General features: G+C 38.3%; 3 protein-coding genes across 3 annotated transcripts; 1 reads left to right on the top strand and 2 right to left on the bottom strand.

The window, feature by feature from the left end:
* Positions 1–2,294: 2,294 nt before the first annotated feature.
* LOC116296428 (beta-galactosidase) lies at positions 2,295–9,363 on the top strand. The gene is made up of 10 exons (XM_031704448.2): positions 2,295–2,545; positions 4,148–4,298; positions 4,473–4,536; positions 4,625–4,719; positions 5,324–5,504; positions 5,920–6,141; positions 6,839–7,041; positions 7,679–7,879; positions 8,303–8,656; positions 8,965–9,363. The coding sequence occupies exons 1-10, from the start codon at positions 2,313–2,315 to the stop codon at positions 9,325–9,327; spliced, it is 2,067 nt and encodes a 688-aa protein (XP_031560308.2). The 5' UTR covers positions 2,295–2,312; the 3' UTR covers positions 9,328–9,363.
* A 1,275-nt stretch (positions 9,364–10,638) lies between these two features.
* Positions 10,639–16,557, bottom strand: LOC116296439 (uncharacterized). The gene is made up of 5 exons (XM_089036186.1): positions 16,401–16,557; positions 15,572–15,648; positions 14,951–15,028; positions 11,916–14,092; positions 10,639–10,829 (listed from the first exon to the last, which is right to left on the bottom strand). Exons 2-4 carry the CDS (start codon positions 15,624–15,626, stop codon positions 11,931–11,933), a joined length of 2,295 nt encoding a protein of 764 aa, XP_088892312.1. The 5' UTR covers positions 15,627–15,648; positions 16,401–16,557; the 3' UTR covers positions 10,639–10,829; positions 11,916–11,930.
* Positions 16,558–18,086: 1,529 nt separating this feature from the next.
* Positions 18,087–22,477, bottom strand: LOC116296455 (uncharacterized). Its single transcript, XM_089036504.1, has 6 exons — positions 21,942–22,477; positions 21,542–21,570; positions 20,948–21,272; positions 20,770–20,854; positions 19,962–20,059; positions 18,087–19,004 (listed from the first exon to the last, which is right to left on the bottom strand). Exons 1-6 carry the CDS (start codon positions 22,245–22,247, stop codon positions 18,231–18,233), a joined length of 1,617 nt encoding a protein of 538 aa, XP_088892630.1. The 5' UTR covers positions 22,248–22,477; the 3' UTR covers positions 18,087–18,230.
* Between the last annotated feature and the right edge of the window lie 3,154 nt (positions 22,478–25,631).

Genomic DNA, 25,631 nt, shown 5'->3' with positions numbered 1-25,631 from the left:
GCGACTGAACTGCTTAAATAATCGGCAGAGCCTATTGATGAAATGTGTAGGTAGCCACTGCCATGCGTAGGCAGTTGGGCCCGTGTATACATTTATTTGAGGGGGGCTGGGCTGGTGCAGATGGGGAGAGGTCATAGCTTTTTGTGCCGTTCAAAAGAGGGGGATGTCAAAAACTATGCAAGCATTTTTTGGGAGTCATGTGTTTTTGTCCAGTTCATTTCCCTATCACTGACGTACATTCCTTTTTAAAGAGAAATTGATCTGAACAAGCTGAGGTCGAATTTATTATTAAAATGAGATATTCTAAAATCACCTGTAACATTCTATATAATGAATCGCTGATGCAGGCCCTGAAGTTGGCGAAAGTACTATAACTTTAATTGAGATTCTATTGAGCGGTAGAGATTATGTTGACATTTTCAAGGATAGATACAGTTATTTGAGCGTGTCAATCGAGTTCGAGTTCTCTTTTCTCAGCCTTATTACTCTCGGTTGTGCGTTATAATATTCTCAGCGCGCAATTTTCATACCGTTCCATCATCTCAACAAGGCTGATCTCCAAGTTTTAGTTCTCTCAGCCTTATTCTGCGCTGAGCCTCCTGAAACCCCTTTCGAATTTGCGCGTTTCAACTCAGTCTTAACCTCCGATTGGTCCTCCGATTGTGTACAAATATGTTCTTTTCTTTTATTAAGGTCCATTGTATAGTAAAGAATGTGCGTACTACGGAACTATACGAGTTGATTAAAATGCCACGGGTCTTGGTTGAATTTCAAGCGTTTTGATGGCCTTACAGATGTGAAGAGCTCACGGCAACAGAAGTATAAAGAGAAAGAGGCCATCTGTATGGAAAAGAATGCTGGCAAGTGGCTAGAGAGGGGACAGTATTTGTTGATGATGAATCAGGTCAGTTGCTGAAGACTAAATAAAGTTTACGCATTTACTGAAAGTCAAACTTTAGTTCTTTTTCAACGGACCATGCATTCCTTATTAGCATACATTTGCTAAAACAGATGCTGCAAAACTTCATGGAATCCACTATTTAAGAACTTATTACATATTCATTTATAGATATCCACTTACTCATCAGTAAGATGTTTCTTGAATTTTTCCAAAGATCTTACGCTCAAAGAAACTGAACTAAGTGGAAATATCTTTACCTCTCCCCACGGAAATAATGCAGGAAAAAAAAAGAAACAAACAAACAAACAAACAAAAACCAGCTAGTGCAATGGTGTCTCACTTCGCTATTGTTCTCAATTAAAGCTTTCACACATCCAACGCTTAGCTTTCTCGCAACTTATGTTTTCTCGACCGAACAACACCTAACAATAGCTTGATTCTTTTTCGGGATTACTAAAAGTTACGGTGCTCTATGTAACTGGTTTTCATTAAGGTTTTATCCATTTGAATTTTTGGCTGCCAATTTTACCAGAAAAAATAGTCTAGGTTCAGTATCGTCTAGGTTATTATAGATAGCAGGTGATGCACCTAGGACGAAACAGTTATTGCAATATTGATGCATGAACGTGACCAAGAACGAATTTTATTTAAATCGGATCGGTTAACTTCACCAAGACAAAGATCAAAATCAATTAAATAAGAATTCAGGTCTGACTGGGAAACGCTTGTTATAATTGATAACGAGAAAAACCTCTAATGCATGACCGAACACGTACACGACCCAAATGAAGGTCCTGAGGAGTAAAATGAGAATAGGGATTCGCCTCTTTGGGGCTGGGAAAATGGGATTTTATGCCCTGGGAATGGGATTCACAAACAAAGAAAAAGAAAGCAGTCAAAAAAAGGGAAAGGGGATTAGGACCCCCTAGGGTCGTTTTAGGGACGTTAGATATTTGAGTGCGTAGGAAGTTGCGTAAATCTCAAAGAAATGTCGAGCAAGCACTTCACCTATATCTCTCTGCTTCCAGAAAAAAAAACCTATAACAAATGGCGGGCAGGCTCGTCACAAAAAAATAAATATCGTGCAACATAAATTCCTGCTAACCCCCTGCACCTCAATTATTTAATGGTCCATCCCTTCACTCTCGGCGAAATGGGACCACTTGGTAAAGGCGCTGCATCCAACAATGCGATAGACCTGTTTTTCGATACCAAGTTCTCTTCCCCGAAATGTTTTAGGAATTTTTTTACGGCCACGCCTTTAAAACTCTGATTGGGCTGCCTTTGGTTTTATTAATTTGGCTTCCTCGGGTCCCGATAGTCTCCTTATGACGCAGGCGCTATTGGTGTTGTCAAGCGTTGCGTGACGAAACTAATAGCGGCTGCGTAGGAGACTAGTCCAGTGACTAAGATGGCGGAAAAGTTGAGTATAGTTGTCATTCTTAGTCTTTGTGTTTACCTCTCTTTTCCTTACAAAACAGATTCGAGATCCTTCACAATTGATTATGAGAATAACATCTTCCTCAAAGATGGTCAACCATTTCGTTATGTCTCTGGGAGTGTGCATTATTCTCGTGTTCCACGTTTTTATTGGAAGGACCGGCTTCAGAAAATGAAGTATGCTGGATTGAACGCCATACAAACGTAAGAGAACTTTTTCTGCTGGAAAAATTGTATGAACTAAACCAGATTTATGAATAACAGCAGCGCTCTCATTAAATTGTTTAAAAGTTTTCGAAGTCTTTGGGTCTCTCATAAGCCTAATGTTCAACATGGACAGTTAAATTATATAATATAGAGCTTCATCATAAAAGTTAAATGTAATTACTTTAATAAGCTTAATGAGAGGCCAAAAGAATTCTTTTGTAGAAAAGAGTGTTTACAAGTGTTTTATGTTTACATAAATTACTCAAGGAAATCTAAATAAACTGGACAAAATCAATAACAAGCAGGTATTGGAATTCTTAATTTTTTTTTTTGAAAAAAAACTTTAAGTCATTTTAAAGAACACTTTTGAATAGAATGAAATATGACACATTATTTATAGTAATTTATATACGTCAATCAAATGTCTAGTGGAAGTGGGTGTCTGTCACAGATATAGAACTCAAAACTACTGTCCCAAGTCAGTATAAAAAAGCCGGCCATATATCACACCAACGACAAGAAGATGAAAGGTCAAGATTCACTAACAAGTCATAATTTTAGAAGAAGAATGATCAGCTTGATTCTACTGATGAATCTAGTATTTCCAATATTAGCAACTTGTAGAGGAAAACATCAATCAAGATCTTTCACTATTGATTATAAAAATGATGTATTCCTCAAAGATGGCAAGCCTTTTAGATATGTGTCAGGAACTATTGCTTATTATAGGATACCTAGAATGTATTGGATGGATAGATTGAATGAAAATGAAATTTGTTGGACTCAATGCAATTGATACGTAAGTTTTCATCCTCTTTTCTCTGTAGCCTTTTGTATTGTTTTTATGGAATTTTTTCAATGGGGGATTTAGAGGTGACTTACTAGATTGCTTTGTTAGTTAAGTAACACTGTAATAGACCATTCACAGGATATCATAATATGGCTGTTAAGTTACTGGATGGCAAAAACAATTTGGGCGTTCTTTAAAAAACCTTTTGCTGGATCGCTTCTAATATGATATAAAAAAACTTTTCAAAATAATTTTTCCCCTTATAAGATACTTTTTATTTCAAGATGTGAAGCAATTAATAGTTTGTTTGCTGTGGCTGTGGACTTTTCCCCAAGGGACCTTTGGCTAAATTGATTCATTATCAAAGTGATATATCAGCTGGTGACTGTTGGATACAAATGGCCTTTCATAAGGAATAGCCTGCTTGAGATATATTATTAGTTGTTGAAATTCCAATTTCCTTTTCTTCTATTCAAAGTCATCCCTCACTTCCCCTCCACTTCCCTCTACTCATCTCTCTTCTCCTAGCTCTCCTCTCTTCTCCCATTTCTTCCTAAGTACTCCTCTACTCCTTTTCACTTACCATTCCCCTCAACTCTCCTCCACTTGCCTCTGATCCCTCTTTCCTTTCCTGTTCCCTTGCTTCCCACTTTACTCCACTTCCATCCTTGTCCTCCCTTCCCTTCCTTTCCACTCTACTTTCCTGTCATCCTCTCCTGTTGTCATCACCCCTCTGCATTTCTTTTCTCAAGCAACTTATCAATATTAAACATATGAGCTTTGAAGATATTTTTTATCTATTAACACAGGTATATTCCATGGAACGTCCATGAAGCAGAAGAAGGAAAATTCAATTTTGAAGGGGAAAATGACCTAGTGGAATTCATCAAGATGGCTGATTCTATTGGTCTTCTTGTCATCTTAAGACCAGGGCCTTATATCTGTGCGGAATGGGATTTTGTAAGTTTAACAAATGTATTATTACTGTATTTCTATTGACATTTAAGAACTGTGTTATGGAAAGCAGCATGCCACCTCAAATTTAACCCACGCACACACACACACACCCCCATAAATGGAAAACACCAGATGAAATTCGACTGAATATTTATGTGTTTATTTTCACACAAAAAGGGTGGCTTTCCTTCTTGGCTTCTTAAGAATCCTGCAATCCTTCTGAGATCATCCAAAGATAAAAGTAAGTAATTACAGTGACACAGGGAACCCACTTGCTTATGATCAAGCTATCTACCACTCTGTAATGTCTATCTTTTGGTACTTTTCAGGATATATTGATGCTGTTGATAAATACATGGATGTTCTTCTTCCATTGATCCAACCACTTCTCTACCATAATGGAGGCCCTGTCATTTCTGTCCAGGTAATGATGGTGATGATGATGGTGATGATGTTGATGATAATGATGTTGATGATGATGATGGTGGTGGCAGTGGTGATGATGATGATGATGATGATAATGATGTTGATGATGGTTGTGATGATGATGGTGGTGGTGGTGATGATGATGATGGTTATGATAATGATGATGGTGGTGGTGATGGTGGTGGTGGTGATGATGATGATGTTGATAATGATGATGGTGGTGATGTTGGATGATGTCAATGATGATGGTGATGATAAAGATGTTGATGATGATAGTTATGATGATGATGATCGTGATGATGAAGATGATCATGATGTTGATGATGATAATGGTGGTGGTTTGGTGGTTTATACTCCAATTTGAGAGTAGCAAATACTGCTAAAATATTTTTGAGTTCACTCACGCGCACTACCACAACATTCAAATATTTTGTACACACCACAACTCTCAACTCACATGTTGATTTTATACGGAGGGAGAAAAACCCGGATAACCCAGAGAAAAACCCTTGTGATAAGGGTTTGCCACCCAAAAAAAAATAAAGTAAAAAATAGTAAAATATTACAAGTTAAATTACTGTAAATTGTCTTTCTTTATTTAGGTTGAAAATGAATATGGCAGCTACTTTACATGTGATCACGATTACATGGGTCATCTAGAGAAACTCTTCCGTCAACACCTTGGCAACCAGACTATTCTCTTCACAACTGATGGCTTCAGTAAGAGTATGCTTAAATGTGGTTCATTACCCAGCTTGTTCACTACTGTGGACTTTGGAACAGGTAAAGATGAATAAATGAATAAATTCAATGAATGAATGGTAGGAATAAATGAATGTAGAAAGAAATGAATAAATGAAAGTTTGAAAGAAAAAAAAGGAATGAATGGATTGTTCTTATGACTGAAATATATATATGAATGAAAATAAATGGATGGATGAAATGGAATCTATTCTGTACCATAATGGAGGCCCTATCATTTCTTGTAATAGATGAAACGAATGAATGAACAAATGAACTAATGAATGAATGAACCAACAAACTAACGAACAAATGATAGATGGGCTACCTGTGCTTGTTGCGGTAAGGCAGCCCCAAAGAGAGCAGATTGCTTTCTGTCCTAGTAGCTAAATATTAAAAACTCTAAGTTATTTTTGTATGTCTCTCCTTTAAATTATGATAATCTGTTTATAATCAGGGATAGACCCAGCCAAACCTTTCAAAATTCTGCGAGAATTCCAACCAAATGGACCACTAGTTAATTCTGAGTTCTACCCTGGATGGCTAGATCACTGGGGAGAGCAACACCAGAAAGTTAATGCTGCACATGTAGCCAAATACCTTGACATGATACTTGCCATGAATGCTTCTGTCAATATGTACATGTTTGAGGGAGGCACTAGTTTTGGATTTATGAATGGTGAGCATTAGCACTCATATTTATTGTGTGATATGAAGATTTCATCAAATAAGAAGATGGAAATAGATTGTTGGACGCACTACTATGGGCCATTATTAACAAGATAGCATGGCCTCATAATTAACTGGCTGAACATATGACCAATCGCAGTGAACAAAACTCTATATTTTTCAAGTCTAAAATTAAACTCAACATACCTTATTACACATTTTTGGGTGCAGTATGTGTGGAAATTTTTTTTGACAATGGATTTTACCAGGAGAGTATAAACATACTCTCTTGATTTTACTTTGCTTGCTACTATTTTTCAAAATCTGGTGTTTTCTTTTACTCTACAAAAAATCTAGAGTACAGAAATGTTTGGCCATATGTAGGCTTGCTTGTATACTAAATAAGCAAATACATAATCCTTCAGGATATTTGTACTTCCTCTATAGAGGCTTTCTTCTGTTATGTTTGTATTCTACTGAATATGACTGAATAATGAATTTAACACTACAGAGCAATTTCACTTGTCGTCACAGTGGCCATGTTGCTGTACAGAAACAATACATTTTCTATCCTTGGAAAATTGAACTCTATTTTTATGCAAAAACTGTGCAGAAAGTTTCTATTGTTTGGTACACCGATATGGCTGCCTTGTTACGTCAGTGCAAATGCTCTATTATATGAACTAATCAATGTATATGGTAACCAGGAGCTAATTGTGGATCAAATGCCAGCCAATTCCAGCCACAACCAACAAGCTATGACTATGATGCACCTTTAAATGAAGCTGGTGATGCTACACAGAAGTATTTTGTTATATTAGAGATCATTGCTAAATACATGGGGCCACCCTCTGGGATGCTTCCTCCTTCAACTCAAAAATATGCTTATGGAAGAGTTAACATGACTAAGGTGAAAAAATCATATAAACATATAGACCCTAAACCTAATGACGTTTCATAACTAAACTACCACAATCCTTTTCAACATATCTTTTCATATTCAAATGTTGAAACTCTTTTAAGAATACCAAGAAAATATTGAAAATTAGCATAACAAAAAGCTATCAAAAACAATTCGGGAAGTATAGGGGAGAGGGCTGGTATAAACCCTCATCAAGTCTATCTGTATAACCTGAACTTAAAAAATTCAAGCCTCCTGAAAACCAGGAATAAGGTTGGAAATAATGGTGGTTTTAAATATTCAGGGGGAAATATTGTATTGTTACAATAGGCTACAGGATGCAACCTCAACTTGGGAAGTTTGAGATATCCTGAGTTAGAGATAACTGGACTCACTTTGCTGTATTTTCAAGTTACATTTGTTAACATAGCCTGGTATTAATGTATTTTTATTATTTTTCTGTGATTATTTTTCTGTGATTATGCCTCAAGCTGTAATAGCAGATATTATGGATGCATGCAAATGAAACAACTTTCCCTATAACTGAATTTCAGAAAAATGGTCTTCCTTTTTGTAAGCAGCACAAAAAATTTCCATTTTCCATCTTTTTATTGTCCCATATTTTTGCTTTTCATTCATTTCTCAGGTGTCTGGACTGTTGGATGTGCTTCCCATTCTCTCACCTTTAGGACCTGTGAAAGCAAGAGTCCCTCTTACTATGGAACAAATAGGACAGAACTATGGGTTTGCCATCTATGAGACACAAATCCCTTCCAAATTCACCCACAGCACTGTTACTATCAGCATTCCAGGTGTAAGGGACAGAGCTATCATATATGTTGGAGAGGTAAAATATCGGTCAGATAACAAACCTGCCAGTCAAGAGTGCATTTCCCTCTCACCTCTTGGCTCTGGGAGTAATTCCTGGACTCAACATCACATGGGAGTAGATTTTGCCAAACTGAGTCCCCCTCTTCAGTTTCTCCAGAGTTCCACCATTTTGCAATACAACCCAGTACATTAAATCATAAATCAGTTTGAAGTTTTCCGTTCCCTGACTTAAATCAGCCCAAAAGTTACATAAGGCTCATGTCAAACGTCAAAATTCACATGAGCCGAACATAATGACATCAAAGAAGACCGCCTTTTATTCATTGTTTAAATTAGGTTCGGCTCATGTGAAGTTCAACGTTTGACCCGAGATTTGGAGCTCGATAAAATTCTGGACACCTTTGTCTGTTTGCTTTAATTGATTCTTCACTTGTTTCAGATTCGTCAAGCAACCATATCACGCACTGGAAATACAACTGCTGTTCTGACTGTTGGTGCCTTTCTTTCTCTGGCTATTCTCGTAGAGAATATGGGTCATGTTAACTATGGACCATACCTGACGGACCCCAAAGGGATCCTTGGTAACGTTGCCATCAACGATGAGGTCCTTCTCGAGTGGACCATGTATCCATTGGACCTAACGAAGTTCCTTGGGTATACTAAACATCATTTGAAGGGTTTATCGAGCGATTCTGATACTCCGAATGCCCCGACTTTCTTCACTGGTAGTATCCCTCCAGCCAGTGATGGTATACCAAAGGATACGTATTTGAATGTCAAGAACTGGCATAAAGTGAGTACAACCTAATTTCTCTTCTCCCTTCCCTTTCCTCTCTTCTTCCTTCCCCTCCCTTTTCCCTCCTTTTCGTTCCTCCCTCCTTCCGTTCTGTCCTTCCTCCTTCCTTTCTGTCCTTCCTCCTTCCTTTCTGTCCTTCCTCCTTCCTTTCTGTCCTTCCCCCTTCCTTTCTGTCCTTCCTCCTTTCTTTCCTTTCACCCGCCCTCCTCCCCCCTTCCTTCCATCCAAACGTTTTTTAAAAGTCACACTAAGCAATACATGTCTAATGATGTGTTCTTAGCTCTTATTCTTATTCTTTACTTCAGGGGCAGGTTTTTATCAATGGATTTAATGTTGGTCGTTACTGGCCTGTCGTTGGACCTCAGGAAACTCTATACGTTCCCGCAAGCATTCTTTACTCTGGTCAGAAAACTAGTACGCTAGTGCTTCTAGAACTGGATGAGAATCCCTGTGACTACCCAGAGACGTGTTTCGTAACATTTGATAAGACCCCGATCCTTGATGGACCTGTTAAACCACTTGCCAAACAAAGGAGCAAGATTGCTAAACCTTCAGATCCTTGGATTTCTAAGTATACGAGGGATGAAAGCCGCTGGGATGTAAAGGACAATGCAGTGGACGCACTTCTGAAGAAAGCTATTAAGGGTTTCCATCGTAGGGTTTTGTAAAATACTGTGAGGTTATATTGGTATTGGGTCTGGGAGTGGGAGGGGCCGGAGTGGGGGCGGAGGGAAGGGCGGGAGGGGGGCGGTGGTAATATCATTGGGAAAATTTATTAAATTCAATTGCTTAGTTTCATCTTACGATGTTCTAAACCTTTAAAATAATATTTATGCATTAAAAATCAAGATTATTTACAGAAACTAGTTTCGTCTTATTATCGACCTTTTTAATTGAAATTTTAAAGACATTAAAGATTAAACTAGTTTCCGTAAAGATCTTGATTTTCAATGCGTAAAAAATTATTTCCATATTATGAAATTAACTAAATCTTTTGTAATGCAAACAAAGACAATATCAATTATCAATTTATTTCGATGTCTCCGAAATGAAAAGCTGTGCGATCCAATAAGTCTTCAAGAAAAACAACAAAAAAACGTGCTTTTTCTTTACACGCAAAACTTGCGCATTCACGTCTTTTTGTGCGGGCTCCAGCACTCTGTGAAGACACCCTTACGTACAAAGTTCACCAATCACGATGTAGATATAGACACGAGCCAATCAGCAGAGAGCAGAATCAGTAGTATAGAAAGTACCAATCCTGCGACTGTAACACACTCATTTCCTCAGCCGGGCTGTTGATAACACCTTTAGAAGGTAGTGACCATTATTTTGGGCGTGTAATAGACCTTATTCGTCGTGTGACAATGTTTTCCCAATTCAGCGTGACAAACTTCCAGAGGATTCATTTTCTATTGTTTCTACTCTTCGGAAAATTCGTGACTATCCCAAAAGATACGAAAGGAATAACGATGATATCCCGACGAGTTTCAAAGCAATAGCTTGTTCATTCCCCTAGTGGTTTGTCACGTTCAGTTGAGAAAACATAGTCACACCACGAATCAGGTCTGTTAATCCTTTTCCATATCAGACCGAGTGTCGTTCACTTGGAAGTTAGAGGCTTTGTTTGGTTGTATCTAAGTTCATTTTTCTTAAGGGAAAGACACAGTGCTCTGAAATGGGGAAACATTACGCGTGCAAGCTAAAAAGATATGTTCATATATAGCTTTATAGCTAAGTTTGTAAGGATCTGTATAATTTATATGTGCTGTGCTATGATTATTACGCTCAATAAAACCACGACAGCAAAACTTCATATAATCCGTAAACTTTTCTTTCAATGGGTAGAATTTTGAAAATTGATGAGGGATTTTTTCTAATCTAAAAATGTTATCTTTTGTAACACCTTCGTTTATACGGCAGTGTAAACAGGTTGTATATCAGAGAAATGTTCATCAAAACATGACAAAAAAAGCGGCTTAAAAATAGCTTTGCTTTATTTTCAAAATGCTTTTTGACAATTTTAACAAAACGTAATTATAATATTATCAAAACATAGTCGTTCCTGACTGGAAAATTAATGTTACGGTTCAACTACAATTGTATCTTTGAGTACGTTGGATTCTGCTGTTCTACTACGTTGCCTTGACAAAGGATTCACTTTGTGAAACTGGAAAAAAGAAAAGAAAACATTTTAGTCGATTGGCTGTCGTCAAACAACACTAACCTTTACTAATTTGTGATTCTCTGGCAAGTCACCGCAAAGGGGTAATTGTTTACGTATTGAAGGAGGAGGAGTCCAAAGCAATAGTAGTTTATAGTAATCGAGATTGTTTACCCAATGACATGATTTTAAGGTTTGACTGTCATTCATGGTTCCGACTCAGACAATAGTGAACCAATCACCGTTACAGCAGTTTTCCCAGTGGAATTAAAATCTTGTCCCACAAACAACTACACAGTATCTGTTTTAAGAGTACTACAAGGATTACGAGGCAGTTTCCTAATCTTTTCCGCGATCAGAGTTTAAATTTTTGTAGTTAATTTGTTGAGCTGTGAGGCATAGGTAACTAGGCTAGTATAGAGTGGGAACCATGAATTGGTTCAAAGTTTGTTTTTAAAAATAAATGCATTCATGATGGCGTCGTTAACTACAACAACCATTATACACTTTGTTTTCTTCAGTTAATTACTATATTCTCATGCGGGAATTTAAATTTGAATAAAAAAGAAAATTCGCGAAGCATTGTGGTAGTAAACGACACCAACAGGCCTATTCTGTACCGTGAGGGTAGGGAAGTTTCTAACGCCTTCCATACACGATGGTCGGTTGCTATGGCTTTTGCTCCGGCATCACTCAAAACTGAGAGTTTTAGGCCATTGACAAAAGTAGAATGCATACATTATAACGAAACTTGGTAAGTAATAGGATTAATAAGCTATCGACTAATTTACGTTTCATGTCATGTGACAGCTATTGTGACGTCATACATTATGTCCAAATTTGGCATCGGCTTAAAAAATTTGGAAAGAGATGGTGGAAAACTTATATAAGTTTTCTGTATATAATTCTATGATTTCTGGTGAATTAGCGTATCAAATGACGCTAATGAATATTTTCAATTGTCTTACTTAATTTGAAGTATAAGATACTACTCTGTCAGCCAAAAATTGGAGGTACGAATCATCTTGGAGCAAAAGCCCTAGCAACCGTCCATCGTGACATATATCCGCAAAAAAATCATGTGACTCTCACCTTCGTTACTGGCTACTAGTAGTTACATGGGACGTTTCTTGGCCAATCACATCTGTCGGTGTTCTCGTTGAATCTCAGGTCAGAAGGACAATCAAAATAGTAGGTATAACCATTCGAACACTTAATGAAATCATTGCAGTTAAGAACATCCTTGTAGTCTCCATTTGCCCTCTTTTTACAGAATCCACTACCACGTGTTCCTCCACCAGCACCAGCGCATTTCACATTCCTTGGCAAGTCACATCGTCTTGTCAAGGGATTGAATCTTAGGGTACCAGGGCATTCACGGTAAAACATGTATCCTCTAAAGCAAGTGATGTAACCCTCGCAGTTGGTAATATCTCGATAATTGCCGTTTCCATGGTTCATGCAAAATTTGCTTCGGCGGGCGTTTGTGTCAGAGCTGATGTCATCGCTCAAAGAGTTGCACTTCACATTCCTCGGCCAGTCACACCGATCAGTTTTGGCGTTGTATCTCAAATTTGCCGGGCAGTCGAAGAAGTAGGTCAGATGGTTGGAACACATGATGAAACCATTGCAATTGTTTGGATCGACGTAGTTTCCATTTGGTCTGTTCTTGCAGAAAGTTGAAGGCGAAGGCGTGGGAGGACGGGGGCGACGCGTGGGGCGTGGTGTGGGTCCACACTTTACATTCCATGGCCAGTCACATCGATCTGTTTTGGCGTTGTATCTCAGATTTGCCGGGCAGTCGAAGAAGTAGGTCCGATGATTGGAACACATGATAAACCCATTGCAATTGTTTGGATCGACGTAGTTTCCATCTGCTCTGTTCTTGCAAAAAGTTGAAGGCGAAGGCGTGGGAGGACGGGGGCGACGCGTGGGGCGCGGTGTGGGTCCACACTTTACATTCCATGGCCAGTCACATCGATCAGTTTTCGCGTTGTATCTCAAATTTGCCGGGCAGTCGAAGAAGTAGGTCCGATGATTGGAACACATGATAAACCCATTGCAATTGTTTGGATCGACGTAGTTTCCATCTGCTCTGTTCTTGCAAAAAGTTGAAGGCGAAGGCGTGGGAGGACGGGGGCGACGCGTGGGGCGCGGTGTGGGTTCACACTTTACATTCCATGGCCAGTCACATCGATCTGTTTTGGCGTTGTATCTCAGATTTGCCGGGCAATCGAAGAAGTAGGTCCGATGATTGGAACACATGATAAACCCATTGCAATTGTTTGGATCGACGTAGTTTCCATCTGCTCTGTTCTTGCAAAAAGTTGAAGGCGAAGGCGTGGGAGGACGGGGGCGACGCGTGGGGCGCGGTGTGGGTCCACACTTTACATTCCATGGCCAGTCACATCGATCAGTTTTCGCGTTGTATCTCAAATTTGCCGGGCAGTCGAAGAAGTAGGTCCGATGATTGGAACACATGATAAACCCATTGCAATTGTTTGGATCGACGTAGTTTCCATCTGCTCTGTTCTTGCAAAAAGTTGAAGGCGAAGGCGTGGGAGGACGGGGGCGACGCGTGGGGCGCGGTGTGGGTTCACACTTTACATTCCATGGCCAGTCACATCGATCAGTTTTCGCGTTGTATCTCAGATTTGCCGGGCAGTCGAAGAAGTAGGTCCGATGATTGGAACACATTATAAACCCATTGCAATTGTTTGGATCGACGTAGTTGCCATCTGCTCTGTTTCTACAGAAGGTTGAAGGTGAAGGAGTGACAGTTGGTCGGGATTTAGTTGGTTGTCCCGTTGGTTGCGGTGTTGGCCCACATTTCACATTTCTTGGCCAGTCACATCGGTCAGTTTTGACATTGTATCTCAAATTTGCCGGGCAGTGAAAGAAATAAGTGAGGTGGTTGGAACACATGATGAACCCATTGCAATTGTTTGGATCGACGTAGTTTCCATTGGGTCTGTTCTTGCAGAAGTTTGATGGTGAAGGCTTAGGTGGGCGGGGAGTGTTTGTAGGGCGTGGTGCAGGTCCACAGTTCACATTCCTTGGCCAATCACAGCGATCCGTCTTTGGGTTATATTGTAGAATGGAGGGACAGTCGAAGAAGTAGGTGAGATGATTGGAGCACATGATAAAACCCTCGCATTTGAAAGGATTGGGGTAGTTGCCATTAGGCTTGTCTTTGCAGAATGTTGTGCTCGAAGGGTTTTGGCCATCGTCCTTCTTGTCATTCCATTGCATCCCTACAATATCATCGGCTATAATACAACACAAGTTCATTGCATTAAGAAATAGCTCGTAACACAAATACAGCTTTCAAGAAAGAGATTTAAGAAGGTTTTTTTGCATGTTGCATGTTGCATGTTGCATGTTGCATGTTGCATGTTGCATGTTGCATGTTGCATGTTGCATGTTGCATGTTGCATGTTGCATGTTGCATGTTGCATGTTGCATGTTGCATGTTGCATGTTGCATGTTGCATGTTGCATGTTGCATGTTGCATGTTGCATGTTGCATGTTGCATGTTGCATGTTGCATGTTGCATGTTGCATGTTGCATGTTGCATGTTGCATGTTGCATGTTGCATGTTGCATGTTGCATGTTGCATGTTGCATGTTGCATGTTGCATGTTGCATGTTGCATGTTGCATGCTGCATGCTGCATGCTGCATGTTGCATGTTGCATGTTGCATGTTGCATGTTGCATGTTGCATGTTGCATGTTGCATGTTGCATGTTGCATGTTGCATGTTGCATGTTGCATGTTGCATGTTGCATGTTACATGTTGCATGTTGCATGTTGCATGTTGCATGTTGCATGTGTTTGGTTTTTTTTGGTTTTTTTTTTTTTTTTGTACTTTTAAAGACTTCTTTTTAAGAGAAAAAAACAAAATAGCTCTGGCTCCTTCGTGGACAAATATCTTTTTTTTGTTTCCAGGGCCAACGCTCCTCCTGCTCTTCGTCAAGAGCCGGACTGAACTCTTGACAAGTCATTTTAGAGGGCTTCTCCCAGACCAGGTCGCGACTGTATAAGGGTTTTTTATTGAGAGGGGTGTCAGTAACCTAGACTAAATAATAAAGGTCGTTCATTCGAGAGACTATAGTTGTGTGAGTATACCTTTGACTGTACCATCCTTTGTGCCTTCTTGCTGTAGCAGATCAAGGTATAGCTCATCATCAAGCTCTTTCAGCATGTCTAAAAAAATAAGTGCTATGAGTGATGAGAAATGTTTAACTTACGAATACACTAACGGCAAATATACCCCCCCCCCCCCCCCCTCAACCAGCTTTATATCGGATGAAAGTGTCGTTTATGGCATGGGAGAAAAGCCATGAATTAATAATAAGGGACAATGATCATCAATGAATGCACTCTAGATCGTGTTCAGGGTAGGGGGTCTTCATGGTGCCCTATGACTCCCTTTCCAGTGGCAGCTCATTTATAACGTGAATTGCTATGTGGGAAGGGAGGGAGCCGGGGATTTATTGAAGTTTGTGAAAAATGTTCTGCGAGGTGCAGTAAAAAAATAGTTTTCTCCCTAATATTCTAACATGTTATTTCCTATGTTACCAGAACATTTCTCTTTGTAATAGAACTCATGCATAAAGTCAAAAAATGTCTTGCGCAAGGTTCACTTAAGAAACCGGAAATTGTTAATCTCACACAAAGAATCATTCCGATGTCCGATTACAACAAGTACTGGCAAGTATTACCTCACGCATGCGTAGTTTCACTTACCCTCGGCAGATGAAGAGACAAAGATCACGACAAGAATTGTCAGTAGGAATTTCATTTTGTGTGATTCCTCTTGACAGCTGTAATATAATATATAGATAAATCAGAATAAATGCTTTGGATTGAGCTAAGCTTTTATGTGTTAGAGTGGGATGTTTTCCCATTTTATACACGAGAACCAATTCAAAAATTCAAAGGAGTTACAAAATTACAAATGTCCGGATGCGAAAACAACTATGCGAAAAATAAAAGTATCTGCTCGGGAAGACAATTTTATTGTTTAAAAAGTAAACTTTTAAAAAACTTTCATATTTTGACTGCTTTTTTAAAAACTTGACCTTAAAGGTTACAAAAATGATTAAAACAGCAAATTTCAGCACGTTTTTTTAAAACAAGTATTCATCTCCTATGCATCCCTACCTAACCTTGCTTAACCTGATATACGTTTCCATCCTTAAAACATTCTATTACTTTGAATACTAAATACAACCATATATTAATCATTGAGGACGTAATTTGAATGTATAATAAAATTTAAAAAAAATTAATACGAACTGAATGACAAACTGAAAAATATAAATAACTCGAACATTTTTGGATATTTGGAAAGTTGATGTGAATTAATTCTTTCATCGTTCATTCGTAAATCTTGAAGGCACAATTTACTGTAGTGGCAAAATTAAAGTCAGCTTTAAAAAAATATTTCTTAAAAAACGAACTAAATTCTTGAACCGATTCAGCAGTGCTTATGTCATTACAAAGAGGAGGTGGAAATAATGGTGAAGCTATTACAGGAAACATCAAAATTTCAATTCAGAAATTCATGCTTTACCTTAACTTTTAAATGGCTTTCTGCTCTCGTTTTACTCCTTCGAAAGAATCGTTGCGTTCAGTCTCCAAAGTCAGTCACTAACTGTAGTTTACAGCTCACAGTCTAAGCTAGCTACTTGTTTCTGCAGATCTGTTTTTATACCATTTGAGGTCATGATTTTTTCCGGGATCAAATAGCACATGATTCAGCTGCTGACTGGGTTGGATTTCTCAGAAAAGTCCCTAAAAATATATTTTTGAATAAGTTGACGTCGAAACGTCGAACTCGAATGACAATAGTTATTAAAGGTAGATTAAGTTCTATTTGTTTTGCTTCAAAAATTTTCTTTATTTTATATGACTTTTTAATAAGTTTAAGTGTAAAATTGAGTCAATGGCTGCAGCAAGCCCCATTTTTTATTAACCCTAGTGCTCTATCAGGATCTTTAAACTGTAAATATATAATAGAGTGAGCTTGTGGATAGATATGATGTTAACGCCCCCAAATCTTATCCGGTTACTTTTGCATTTGTACGGTTGGCATGATATTCAGTGGCCGTGAACGAGTGTTGTTTCTTCTGGCCGGGAATCATGCATATGATGCTGGCATGACACCTGACCGGTAGACGTACATTGTAAACACAATTGATGAAATAATAAGCTATACTTAGATGGGTCTACATTTACCAATTACTGCACCTAGTTAAATAGAAAATAAAATGAACAGTCCTCGAGGGTAGAATTAATAGCCAATGGCTAACAAAGCTATAGCTTTCATTTAATGATTGGATTGACGATTTGAGCAAAACATAGGCTGGGCAATGGGTTTTGGTCAATGGGGGCTGGGAAATGGAATTAGGACTCCCCCTCCCTTTCAGAATCCTCTCATATTATAAAGTATGTTAATATGAACATGGAACAGTGAGATGTCGTGTCTATTGACATCACAGCGTTTTCTAGCGTCTTGGCAGATGTTATAAAGTGCTTTCTGTCTTCCTTTCCAACTTTTCTGTTCAGTTCAATTTAGTTTGTAAATATGTGACTCACCGGTCGTCTCGTTTCTATGTTAATTATCATAATTTATTCAAGATGGTAGAGGAACCGTGGAGCGGACATCCTATATCCTTCAACAAACTTGGAAAAACGTACTGTAATCTTGTCAAAAGCATGAGATCAGAATGAAGTGGTATTGTCTACCAATTCAATGCATTTATGCTTCTCTTACGGTTATAAAGTTAGTTTTCTCGATGCATGGTATCAGATGATTGCTGAGTTGACAGTTCAGTTCAAAGTTCAATAAAATCGAAAGTGAAAACATCACGTCATGAGCGGGTCTCGTGAGCAAAATCTATTTCCAAGAAAAATACTGACATGAAACGTGATTCGGCAGCACTATAAGACATCTATATATAGCATCATTTATCACGAAATGGATTTAGTCCTCAGCAAATTCAAAGAATTCTGATGGGGGGATGGGGTGGGGCGATTTTAGGCATTGTGCAGATATGGGATCAAATAACGATTTGTTCGTGAGTATTCATGCCGCGGTTTTTTTAAGTCCATCAACATCGAATGTTTAAGTGTAGTAGGATCAATCAATACCAATTAAATCCTTTTCGACATGAAATTTCCAAGATTATTATCTTATTTTATTCATTCATGCCATTTACTTCCTCCCGGAAAAATAAAAAATAAAAGTAAACGTCTCTTCACTTTTTAACAAAGATGATTATTTACTAAAATTACTTGGATTTTAGCAATATTTATTACTGCTTTTACTGAATTACTGAATCTCTTTTAATAATCTAGCTTATATATGCTTGCGTACAGCTATCCTTTCCAATTACCGAGACTAAAAACAAAACAACAAGATAAGGAACGCCATCATGTAGCACGCAGTGCAAGGTATTTCTTTCACGGCTGAAGAGGATGGACGCGTAGTATTTGCGGGATTCGAATTCGAATTCGAACTCGAACTCGAATTCGAACTCGAACTCGAACTCGTACGCGTCGTGCTTTCGGACGCGGGAAGCACAGTACTAGTACTAGCACGACCAAGTTTATGAAGCAGACGGTTCACATCATCCGTGATGAATCGTTTCACTCCGATCTTCCTCAACCTTTCAATCTCTGAATCTTGATTCACATCCTCTGCAGAGTCGTTTTTCAGAGCCATACTGTACATAGCCCATGCCCCTGCACTGATTGTAGGACTGTAGTTCTTATGAAGAACGTCAAAGGTGTGGTTAGAGTAAAGAGAATTATCATAGATCTTGTAATCCATGTCCAAGAAGGATGCGTTGACAGCCTTCAATACGTCCCCAGATCCAAACACCCCTTTCATGAATGATTGACAGTCAGATACATTAATCAAGGGGCATTCCTTCATCTCTGGTAACATCTGTAAAGCGTCTTGCAGAATGTTACATTTTGTGTCCCAGTAGGGTCTCATGTAGAACATTCCTGTTGGAATATTCGGATTCTCTTGGTGTGCAGCTCGTACTTTGATTGGATCAAATGACGTAATAGAGGCCTGGTTTACAAGCCCCATATCTGTTACCATCTTAGCGACTAGCTGACCTGCCCTGGAGCTGGCACTGAAGTTGTTTGCGTGATTTGGCTTGATCTACAGGTACAATGGACACAACAGATATTCTTTATTAGGCTATAGATATAAACCTTTAACAGCCTTGGTATAATCATAATTTCCTATATATTCAGAACTCGTGTTATTTCACTCTAGTGAGCATTATATATTACGAATGGTATTTTAAAGAACGAATCTCATTCTCGTATTCTCGAGGGGATGACAATAGATATAGACCAACCATTAAACAAAGAATGATACTCTAGGGAATTACAAGTGGTTCGAAACGAAAACCTTACGCCGACACAAAAATAGCACTACTTTCCACCAGAAGCAACTCGGTCTATAGAACCGAGTGGGGATGGGGCACTAATTTTCGCGCAGGGACCGCGGAGAACTTCTCTTTCGGGTAGACAGTAGTCCATTATCACTTACGGGAAAATTATAGCAATAAAGAAACAAGAAAATACTGAAAAGCCAACTAAAAGCTCTTGTCATTAGACGTTTTCCCAACGGAAAATATCTTACATACCCCAAGTTATTCTTAAATAATTAACACTTATTTACTGGGACCGAGTGAAACATACTGCTTTCCCGAGGTCCCAGTAAATAAGTGCTTTATTATCATACCAAGTTTCAAAGAGAACAAGAAAATCGCGAAGATTCCATGTTTAATCTGATGTTTCGTGAAAGAAAACGTGTGAATGAATTTTGCAAACGCGCGCTCAAATGTGTTGCTTTCTGGTTTTTATATTTCACGTGACTTCCGGTTTTGTTATTCCCGGTCCATAACATTAGTATTCCCCTCCCAGAATGGTCGCCAGGAAACAGTCGAATTTCTTCACGTTCGCGTGACACACTCTCGACCAATAGAAATTGTGGAAAATTGAATTTTGACACTTGGTATATAATAATCAGAATTATCATACTTAAAACATTTTTTGAAAATGGTGGCCATATTGTTGACGGTAATACTATGACTATAAGATTTCTCACCTCCAGAAACATAATTTTACCACTATTATTCATCGCCTCGAGAACGTCTTGTACAAGCGGTATGTGAGGACGTCCGGAAAACGTGTATGTGTTTGGGCCTGAAGAAATAAATAAAGTTGTCATCATTTTTTTCGGCAGTTCCAAGAGAACTAGGGTATCCTAATTGCTAATATATATTTTGACATCATTGGTCGTCTTTATTTCTTTATAGCATGCAGTAAAGTGTTTGTTAGGTTTGCCTTTTTTTAAAACTTGGTATAAGCATATCCCAACATATTCTTGCTAAAAAAGTGAAAAATTGAATAAAACAAATGAGGTATTCAGCGAAGAAAAGACGCGCGCTGTGATAGTCTAAGGTATTAAACATCGAAGAAAAAATGATGCAGAAAATTAATGTCCATCAAATATGACTATTTTTATTAGTATTTCTAAATTTAAAACATTTGAGTAAGAGTTAGTAATAAGGATTTATGATATGATTCACTTATGTTGTAGGTTTTGGGTGGTAAGAAATATGGGGGTCAACGATAAATATAAGATATTTTTTGCTTATCAAAACATCGCGAATGACGTCATCACGATGAGAGCGCGCTCACTAAAACCATGCGGAAGAACAATGCCGCAAACGTCCTTAAGACAACTGTAATTTTCAAATCTTAGGTAATGATGCCTGCACCTACCCCTCTCCTCTTAAACCCTCTCCCCACCCCAGCCCCGTCCCCATCTACTTTCTCATACACACACAAGACTCGAACAATTGAAAAGAACACGGAAATAAAAAGTGGTATGCATAACTATAATACTTTACCGAACTCAAGAGAATCTTTGATAGTAAGATTGGTTAGTTCATCTGCAGTCATTTCCCAAACGGTCTTGTTTACTCCGGTCAAATTCTAGAAAAAAAAAATTAGAAGTCAAATAATACGACCATGTTTCCCTTTTAAATAGAAAGTAAGAACTAGTTAAGTAAATACCCGTTTTCTAACCTGTGTATTGTCATCGTGGAAAGCAACGAGTTTATCATCTTTAGTCAGGTAAATGTCCATCTCAAAACCATCGGCACTGGTGTTTAGAAGACTCTTAAATCCCTCCAATGTGTTTTCCTGGTACTTCATAGGATTGCCTCGGTGTCCAATAACCAATGGTTTATCCTTCTTGTACAGGAGATGGTCGTGAGGAATCGAGCCGATGTTTTTCTTAAAACATGGGGAATAGCTGGTATGTGCGAGGGAAATTGAGAGAAATACAAGACTAAGGAAAAGAAGGACTGAAAAACACGGTATCGTTGCCATTTTGTCAAAGCCCATAAGGCTTCAACCAAGGCTGGTAAACGAATGTACATTTTGCGTATTTGCAAAAGTTACGGTTATTCTTTAGATCATCTTCATCATCTTTTTCATGTTTTGATCATTTGATTTATTTATTCTACCTCAATTAGTTTGATTTTGGTCATTTTGAAGTCGGTAAAATGGGAGGGGGATGATCGAAGCGATATTCTTTTTAGCGAAAAAAAAAAAAAAAAAAAAAAAAAGAAACCAAAAACTAAAAAGATAATTTAATTTCCTAAAACCTTAAATGGCCATAAGGTGTGGGATTTTGCTCTCTGTATCTGTCAATTTTTTCAACTATTTAAACGAAAACTCTAAAATTGAAAAAATGGAATTCAAAGTTTGATTTTAATTAATAAAAAAATCGAAAATTGGGGCCAAATTTAATAAATCGATAATTCAATTTTATCAAAAAGACGAATGGCCATAAGGTACACGCATTCAAAGGACTCGCTCGTTCGCGATATGATACGGAAAAACGAGTGAATAAAAACGATATCAAGTTCTTAACATGTGATAATCTCTATTTATCTCTCGTGTTGAAAATCTCTCACTCGTTCGCTACGCTCACTCGCGCGCGCCCATGTAATATCCTCTGTTTCTCTTTCAAATAAAAAGTAAGAACTAGTTAAGTAAATACCCGTTTTCTAACCTGTGTATTGTCATCGTGGAAAGCAACGAGTTTATCATCTTTAGTCAGGTAAATGTCCATCTCAAAACCATCGGCACTGGTGTTTAGAAGACTCTTAAATCCCTCCAATGTGTTTTCCTGGTACTTCATAGGATTGCCTCGGTGTCCAATAACCAATGGTTTATCCTTCTTGTACAGGAGATGGTCGTGAGGAATCGAGCCGATGTTTTTCTTAAAACATGGGGAATAGCTGGTATGTGCGAGGGAAATTGAGAGGAATACAAGACTAAGAAAAAGAAGGACTGAAAAACACGGTATCGTTGCCATTTTGTCAAAGCCAATAAGACGCGGGTGCTACTTTCTTTGGTTATGTTTGTGTCTCTGAAAGCTGCTTAATTTGATGTGTTTTAGTTTGCTGAATCCCAGTAGACCTTCAGCTACGTTTAAGCCTTCTATAGTAGAATAATACCGTATCAAAAGAAGCTGTTAATCCCTATCAAAATATGCAGTGGAATTTGCTGAAACTAACAGGAATCAAAACACATCTGCAGCATCTCGTGACCTATACTAAAAAATACATCTCCAAAATATGATGGTAATTTTTAGCGGGCTACCTGTGGTAAACCGCCCATAAAATACCTTTGGTTTTTTCCCCCGTCCTGATTAGCAGGTTGCCTGTGGTAAACCGCGGGCATGCTACCTTCGTTTTTAGCGGGTTACCTGTAGCAAACCGCTCATAACAATACCTTTGGTTTTTTCCCCCGTCCTGATTAGCAGGTTGCCTGTGGTAAACCGCGGGCATGCTACCTTCGTTTTTAGCGGGATACCTGCGGTAAACCGCTCAAAAAATACCTTTGTTTTACCGGGTTACCTGTGATAAACCGGTTATAAAATACTTTTTTTTCCTGACTGATTACTGCGCGACAAAATGAAAAAAATTGCGCAATAGTATACCCAGGAGTCTTCGGGAACTTAGCAAAGAGACCTTTGCGGGCTTTCACTGTAGGGTTCAATCTACAGTCCGATAATTAGCATGTGCCAACTGCCAATCAATGTCACCATGGTGCCAAGTGATTAAGAGAAGGCGGAGCTAGCAGATCACGTGACGAAAATTAATGTCTACGCAGCTCTGTTTGGGTAACAGCTGTAATTCAAGACAGCCGAACTAGAAATATCACTGTACTCGTGAACAAGGATTTCGAGCCAATTTCTAAGCGGTGATCCTAAGCGATTATTTCTAAAATTTTCAAACTTCATGGGAAATAAGCATTTTCATAGTTTAAGAATCCATTCCACTGCGCATGCGATTTTATCCCGAATTTCTCACCTTCTTTTGTTTAATTAAGAACAAAAGAAGGTTTAGACAAAAGAAAGTAGAAATTCGGGATAAAATCGCATGCGCAGTGGAATCGATTCTTAAACTATGAAAAGGCTTATAGAAGGAGGAAGAGGAAGACAAACACTCAAGGTATAGGCAGCATAAAGCATTTCGCTAGAAAATGCGGTTGAGGGCTAAATTTGAGCTCAAAGCGAAAACAAGTGTGACGTCATTACCACGTGATGTGAGAAGGAAGTTTATTCTATATGTAACATATATGTCCTAGTGGCTATGAAATGGGAATCATTCTCTTAAGGCATGGGAGGTTCAAAAATAGTAGATGTTCGTGCAAACGTATTGGGTCGAGTCACCTTAACTTGAACTTGACAATATAGATATTCTTATAGCCTATAGTTATGTTACATTAACTGTTTTGGCTTTAAAGTCTACTACAAAGGAACATGAGGTACAATACATTATTTATTTTAAGATTCCATTTGATTAAAGAAGTGAAATAAATAATTTGCTAAGCACATTCTAGGTTTGATCTGATCTTTGCCGTTCGAAGCGTTATGATCTCCTTCAATTTTCTTCAAAAATGGCGATTCATTGAAAAATATTGATTGATTATAAAATCATAAAATGTAAAGCAATTCTGAGAGAGGTCTTGATCAAATATAAGCCTGTACTTGCGTTTTAAATGAAGCATTTCGATTTTAAAGCGAGTAATATTAAAATTCCCGTGCGATTTTGCATGTCCGTAAAACTAGTCGCGACATATGCCAAAATCAGGACCGGAATTGGAATTGGAGTTTGGAGTTCCAGATTGAGTTATTCGAGGACTGATCAGTATGGCATACACACTCTGCCTTTTTTGCAACTTATTTCCTCAGAGACTCAGATATTAGTAAACCCTTCCCAACCAGGTAACCCATTCTACCCTGCCACCAGGGTCTTGTTTATTTAAAACCATAGGTTAAAGACCCATTGCCACTTACCGTGATGCACCGCGGTCACAGATTAATTTCGTGGTCCATGAAATTCAAAGATTCATATATTGAATAATAACGTCATATTGAATCCTTTTCCGACATAGCACTAAGGCACAATAATGATTCTTTTACATTCTTTTACGGCTTTAGGGACTATCTAAGAGTTTATTCAAAAGGTTGGAATTGTTTTTTCGGTGGTGACACGATTCAAAATGTAAACAAATTGTGATACATCACGGTAAGTGGCAATGGGTCTTCAACCAAGGGAACTATGAAGAATCAAGCAAATGAAGCATTTCGATTTTAGGGAAGGCTATAAAATGTCCGTGCGAATGTGCATGGAGAATAACGTCACGACAACCTAATTACGTATGCCAAAATCCGGATTGGAGTTCAGTTAGTCGATGACTTTGACCAGTACGACATAAAAGCTCTGCCTTACTCACAGTAAAGGGCTTGGACACTGTCAGTTCGAAATTTTGCAGTTTTTATTACCACTTTTTCCGTTAGATTCTTAGAGACTTAAATACTAGTAAACTTTCCCAACCAGGTAAGCCGGTATACCCTGCCACCAGGGTCTTGTTTGTCCTAATTTCTATATTCCTTAGTTTGTGATGTGTGTAGGTCGTAGGTACTCATACTAGGTCTTTTCTAAGTTCTACAAATAAGGTTGAGGGATTTTTACATTTCAGGATTTGTGTACCGAAATTTTGGGATCGGGAATCAAAATTTCAATGGGTACGAATTCCCAAGCCAAGCACGAAAGATATATCCTTCCTCACAATCCTGTTATGCACTTGGCAATGAATGACGGAAATGCTTGAGTAGATATCACAAATATAGAACGTTTTCATTTTCTGAAACTGCATCAGCTCTCATCGTTGTGGTTATAAGCGAAAGAGCTCAAGCGAAAGAGCTCCAGCGAAGGTTACGGGTCGTGCAAAAATAGCAATTTCTTAATTGTTTCGATTTTTATTTTAATTGTCATTTGAACGTGCATAGTTTTGTGATGTTAGACTTCAGTACTAGACTCGGCAGTGGTTTACCAACTCCTCGAGTAATTGTAATTATATAAAATGACATTGGACACTGGTTCAAGAGGCATCTATAGGCCATAACGAATTTTCTAGGGCAATAAAATATCGGAAGCTGTGGAAAATAACTGAGGTTGGACCGAAGGATCAGCGCTTTCTTCTTGTTTGCCGCGTGACTGTGTCATGTGGATCGGACACAACGAGAAGCTTTCTGTGCATGATTTATTTGTTTGATATTTCGATCAATCTCCAGTGATCGTCATCAGACTGAATTATAAATCAAGTTCAAGTTATTATTGTTAGTTATTATTAACTATAATATTTATAACTATTTGAACTCGAATTATAATTCAGTCTGATGATGAAA

This window comes from Actinia tenebrosa, unplaced genomic scaffold, assembly GCF_029948245.1.
Source record: "Actinia tenebrosa isolate PJP-AT-01 unplaced genomic scaffold, QUT_ActTen_1.0 PGA_scaffold4__44_contigs__length_22323623, whole genome shotgun sequence".
Lineage (NCBI taxonomy): Eukaryota > Metazoa > Cnidaria > Anthozoa > Actiniaria > Actiniidae > Actinia > Actinia tenebrosa.
Note: the sequence above shows the minus strand (reverse complement) of the source record. Positions and strands in the feature narration are given on the sequence as shown.

Excerpts from the sequence above, each read along its gene's own strand:
- LOC116296428 (XM_031704448.2), top strand. The coding sequence starts at position 2,313 with ATGGCGGAAAAGTTGAGTATAGTTGTCATTCTTAGTCTTTGTGTTTAC. Across the intron at positions 2,546-4,147 it reads GGATTGAACGCCATACAAAC|GTATATTCCATGGAACGTCC; the intron begins GTAAGAGAACTT and ends CTATTAACACAG. Across the intron at positions 4,537-4,624 it reads GAGATCATCCAAAGATAAAA|GATATATTGATGCTGTTGAT; the intron begins GTAAGTAATTAC and ends GGTACTTTTCAG.
- LOC116296439 (XM_089036186.1), bottom strand. The coding sequence starts at position 15,626 with ATGAAATTCCTACTGACAATTCTTGTCGTGATCTTTGTCTCTTCATCT. Across the intron at positions 15,029-15,571 it reads TGTCTCTTCATCTGCCGAGG|ACATGCTGAAAGAGCTTGAT; the intron begins GTAAGTGAAACT and ends TTATTTTTTTAG. Across the intron at positions 14,093-14,950 it reads AAAGGATGGTACAGTCAAAG|CCGATGATATTGTAGGGATG; the intron begins GTATACTCACAC and ends GTTGTATTATAG.
- LOC116296455 (XM_089036504.1), bottom strand. The coding sequence starts at position 22,247 with ATGGCAACGATACCGTGTTTTTCAGTCCTTCTTTTTCTTAGTCTTGTA. Across the intron at positions 20,855-20,947 it reads TCCACGATGACAATACACAG|AATTTGACCGGAGTAAACAA; the intron begins GTTAGAAAACGG and ends TTTTTTTTCTAG. Across the intron at positions 19,005-19,961 it reads GTAAAATTATGTTTCTGGAG|ATCAAGCCAAATCACGCAAA; the intron begins GTGAGAAATCTT and ends TTGTACCTGTAG.